This window comes from Pygoscelis adeliae, unplaced genomic scaffold, assembly GCF_000699105.1.
Source record: "Pygoscelis adeliae isolate BGI_AS28 unplaced genomic scaffold, ASM69910v1 Scaffold123, whole genome shotgun sequence".
NCBI lineage: Eukaryota > Metazoa > Chordata > Aves > Sphenisciformes > Spheniscidae > Pygoscelis > Pygoscelis adeliae.
Window position 1 is genome coordinate 2,443,461 of NW_008824650.1, and position 4,772 is coordinate 2,448,232.

At 39.5% G+C, this 4,772-nt stretch overlaps 1 protein-coding gene across 1 annotated transcript in view; it reads right to left on the bottom strand.

The window, feature by feature from the left end:
* GALNT11 (polypeptide N-acetylgalactosaminyltransferase 11) overlaps window positions 1–4,772 on the bottom strand; it is a 47,251-nt gene that overhangs the window by 30,120 nt on the left and 12,359 nt on the right. Inside the window, exons 3-4 of the mRNA XM_009322492.1 lie at window positions 3,747–3,870; window positions 1,665–1,831 (exon numbers count right to left, since the gene is read on the bottom strand). Coding sequence (XP_009320767.1) covers window positions 1,665–1,831; window positions 3,747–3,870 — 291 coding nt within the window. The remainder of the gene's footprint in view (window positions 1–1,664; window positions 1,832–3,746; window positions 3,871–4,772) is intronic.

Sequence of the window (4,772 nt, forward strand, 5' to 3'; positions counted from 1 at the left end):
GAAAATGAATTTTAAAAAAATCAAAGAGGCATAGAGATTAAGCAATTTGCCCAAGCTCACATGAGGTCCACGGCACAGCCAAAGTCTTTGTTCATTTCCTCAGTCACTAAACCAGCTTTGCTTTTCTTCAGCTGTAAAATTCCATCCGTTAAAATTAAGCAGCAGTGCAAACATCAGTAGTACCATTGTCATCGAGAGCAGTAATTCTCTGTATAAACAGCATCTCATCCCATCTTCAGCTTCAGAACACGTTCATTTGAAGTCAGAAAGGCAAAAGTAGCTACTTGAATGTTTTGAACCTAATTCAGCCTTCGAATTAGCAACAGACCAGAAGAGTGATGGTATTACTGCCTAAACACAGGCATTACTCAACCGAACGCATTACCATATTGAAAAGACTGAGTTTTGAACTAAGCTTAGCTCTGAATATGAAAGTTATGAAACTTTAAAACAACAAGTTGCATGAGAGACTTTGTAGCAAAGAATGCATATTGCTTCCAAAACACAAAACAAGCTTTTAAATATTACACATTCTTATCAGCAAGGGAGACAGCGTGTTTGATCTTTGTTCTCTCCTGTACCTTAACGTTTGATCTGACCTCAGAGAAATAAACTAGCTGCGTAACAAGAGAACTTCATTCTACATTATACATATCTAATCAGTCTCTGAGAGCAAGTGAGACCTTATCCCAGAAACCAAACGATGAGACCAGGGGAGCTAATTATATGTACTAAAAAACTATCATCTAAAAATCATTTTAAAAATGCAAAAAGTTGTGGACTTGTACAGAGGCAAGCAGGGAACTTGCACAGTCCTGCTTGCAAGTACTGCTACACTAACACATTCCTCAACAGGCATTATGCTTTTGAAGTGCCAAAACGCTTGAATTGCGTGTGTCTGTCTTTGCCTTGTCCGTCATTTGAAAGAAAAATGCCGAAGCATCAATCTTTCAACAACAGTAAAGCAATTCTGCAAGTTTTACCTCTCTAGGGCCCCTCCCAGACTGAGGGAGTAAAGGCTGCTCTGCCAAGAGCCAGGGACAGCTGCTCCTAGGGTGGCCACAAGAGGCTGTGCGAGAGCCACACAGAGCCCTCCCAGCAAAGGCTGAGCTCCGATCCCGGCACACCACCGGTCTGAAATGCTGAGCAAGTACAAAAAACCTGACGCACTGTTTCCATAGTGCCACATCAACTTGCAGGACCGCAGCTGAGACTCTGTGCATTCAATTCCTTTCAGATGCGTTCACAGTTAGTATTGGCTCACAAAGTTTATGGAAAGATCAGTGTAATCTGCTCTGAGCACCGGAGCAGCCTGAGCAAGGTACTGTTAAAAACAGCTAAACTATAAACAACTGCTTAATCACCCCCTCCGCAAATATACATTCCTCATTACTAGCTTCAAAACCTGTTTTTGAATGTTCAAGTCTGTACGATACAAAGCTCATCAGTAAAATGGCACCGGTGTCAAAGTGGATGCCATCTTGGGCTTCTGATCATCATGCATCTGTACCTGCTGGCACTTTTTGGAGATGGACTGCAGTACAAATTGGTTTTGTATCACGGCTTCCACATTTTTATTTTGACCAGTCAATAAAGCACAGGAAGAGACAGGAAGGTCAAGAAGTGTAAGCACCGACCAAAATATTACTGAAAGGTTCTCTCACCCAATTCACTGTTGTCATCCACCAAAATAATTTCATGAAGAAGGTGTGCAGGAGTGCGATCCAGGACACTATGTACTGTGCGAAGCAGGGCAGAAAGTGCTTCATTGTAGAAACAAATAATAACACTGGCAGGTGGCAGATCAGAAGGGTAGGACTTCTCTTTACATCTGCAAACAGAAATATAGTAGTTACCGCTTTACTTTCAGTGGGATTTCCATAGAGCTAGGTCACTAGTGAAACTTCATAAATAACATATAAACATTAAATGTGTAGGACGAACCCCTAACTTGAACATAAAGTGCCCAGGCGTATAGTAGGGCTCAGCATAGTAAGTTACTCTCCACATAATACAGACTTACAATTAACATTGCTACTTGTTAGAAAACAGAGTATATGATGGATTGGGGTGGGAGTGAGAATCACAGATCCTCAAGACAAACAAGAGAAAACACTAAGGGCTTGTTTCAGCTGTCAAAACACTGTCTACTACCCTCAGGTAGCTCAGACATGTACAGGAATGGCAAATATGACGAGGCCTACAAAAACCCCACAACTTTATTGGCCAGCTGCTGGAGACTAGGTTGGATATCCCAGAATACCTCCAATGGTGCTAAATACCTATTTAGACAACCAAGGTTGGGATTCAGCCTGCAGATTAAGACACTTAAGTCTAGTCACTGCTGTCAGTGGAGTATAGATAGTGTTCAGCTCACCCTAAGGCTGACAAGTGCATTTTGTCAGCTGAAGAGCTCTGCATGCTCCATTAATTGCATTGACTAGATCTCTGCTAATTATAATAAAAGCAGAGACAACTGACTAATATGCAGCTATCTAAGTTTAAGCATCTTAATCTGCAAGCAGAAGATCATTCGTTTTTTCTCCTTACTTTCAAATTTTGCCCATGCTTCTAATAGGGCACAGTATCACAGATTAATGCCATTTGAAGATGCCAGGCATGAGGGAATCCAATAAAAATAAGAAACTATAAATGAAAACTCAGAAGTATACAAGAAAAGTCTTCACTGACTTGGAATGAACTTAGCTCTTGGGAGAGACATTTCAGCAAGTACGATTCATTACATTTACCCACACCAGAGAAACCACTAGAAAAACAGACACAGGTTTACTTATTTTTCAATTCAATGTTGGGCTTTTTCGTTGTTGTTACAGTGGTGGGTTTTTTCCCCCCACATGCATCAGACAGATTATAGAAAAAAAATCTGCTTTTTAATAGGAAGTATTCAGAGCAGTGCAATCCAGATACCAAGCAAGGACTTTAACTGAGAAACAGAGAGCCTTTGTCATCTTATCCTCCATAGGCTTCGAACAAATATGAAATAGTACATAAGGTGAAAATCTCTCATTAACTTGGGCATTGGAACATTTAATGTCCATCTTTCAAAGGTACCAAACAATTATAGCATCTCTTCTGGTAGTTACAGTACTGAGTATCTCAAAATGAAGATTCAAAAAATAAAAATATTGTAGCATGCTTTAAGTACTGAGTACATAGGTAGCAAGATGAAAGAGACATAGGACATGCAATCTTAGTATTGCTGGAAAGAAAGTTTGATTCCTAGGTCTTTTCCACGTTGACTTTTAAAGTATTATTTTTGGAACCTTGTTTCTATCAGAACAGCTGTCTGCCAATCCTACTACTCACAAAATTTAAATTAATATGATAAAAGTTTGAATAAGTGTATATCCAATTTGGTTCTTCATTAAGCATTCTTAAAAGTGAATTAAGAATCAGGAAAAAACTTTGCTTTCAGGGAGTAGCAGTCTTTCCTTTTTCATGGATCCTGGTTGCTGTGGGGCTTTACCTATCACATACCTTTTCCAGTTGGTAAAAAACTACATCTCCAGAAACAGTATTCACTCAGAAGAGACCAAAGAATAAAAATCCTAACCTCAACATGTCTAAATAGCTGAAAATCTGCCTTCAGCAACACAGGAGGCTGAAAGAGTATTTAAGAGAAATGTAATACCAAAAATGTTAAATACTACATCAGGTATAATGTGAGTAACAAGTCCTTGAGCACATGAAATTATACCATGTTCTCTCCAAAAATCAGTACATACTTTGCATCTCTTGTATCAGGCACCTCCCTGTGGTATCCCAGCCGATTACTGATAAGCATATTGAAAGCATGCTTCTGATAACCCAAGTCTCTCACTTCCTGATCTTCTTCATTAAAAATCATTCCTGCAAAAAAAACCGATGCCAAGATCAGTTAACAGGCTCAAAAATATCCTTTGGAAACAATCAAGGATTGAAACGTATGCTTTAACCTCCCCTAAAACCCATTATGTTCTTCAAAAATCCCCCTGGTTTTGCCAAGTGTATTTTTGTGCAACTATTTTTGTTACCCCTCACAAATAGGTAGTACTTATGAGTAGCCCTTGCAGCTATAATAAAATGAAATAATTCTCCAAAGACTGATGGCTCCATTGTGTTTATTGCCTTACCAGACACACTCCCTTCACTTAAATGGCCTCTAATTCTTAGCACCACCTAAAAACCAACATCAAACAAGCAAGAGAGGACAGACATTGGCACACAATGCATCAGCACCCATCCATACAGATGAAAGGTCCGTAATGGGATTTTTGAGAGAGAAAATACATTTACAATGGTAGAAAAACCCTCACAATAGCAGCTCCAATTTCATGCAGTTTTCTCAAGTCTGCAGTAACATAAAAATAGCTATGAAAAAAACTGTAAACTTCTTGTTTATATCACCTGGGACTTTAACAGCAATTAAAATAGCAACAGAACTAGCTGTTTCTCTATTGATTATTTTAGCAGAAGCATCAACTGTTGCTGAGCATTGGCAGTGGCAGCAACTGCTGATATAAGTAAGTACACTGCTAGAGGCCAAGGTTTAAATCCTCAATGCCGTCCTGTTTGCCTTGACTCAGTGCCATGGGCTTCTCTCTCACTGAGCCATATACTCACCAGTGTAAACAGAAACAAAATATTATGGTGTTTCACTCAACTCTTCTACAGAAAAAAAGGAGGGAGAGGAGGGAAGTGGTAGTCACCACCTGTGTCTGCTAGCCACTTCTGCAACAATTCAGGTAGCAGAGCAATGACTTTTTATTGAC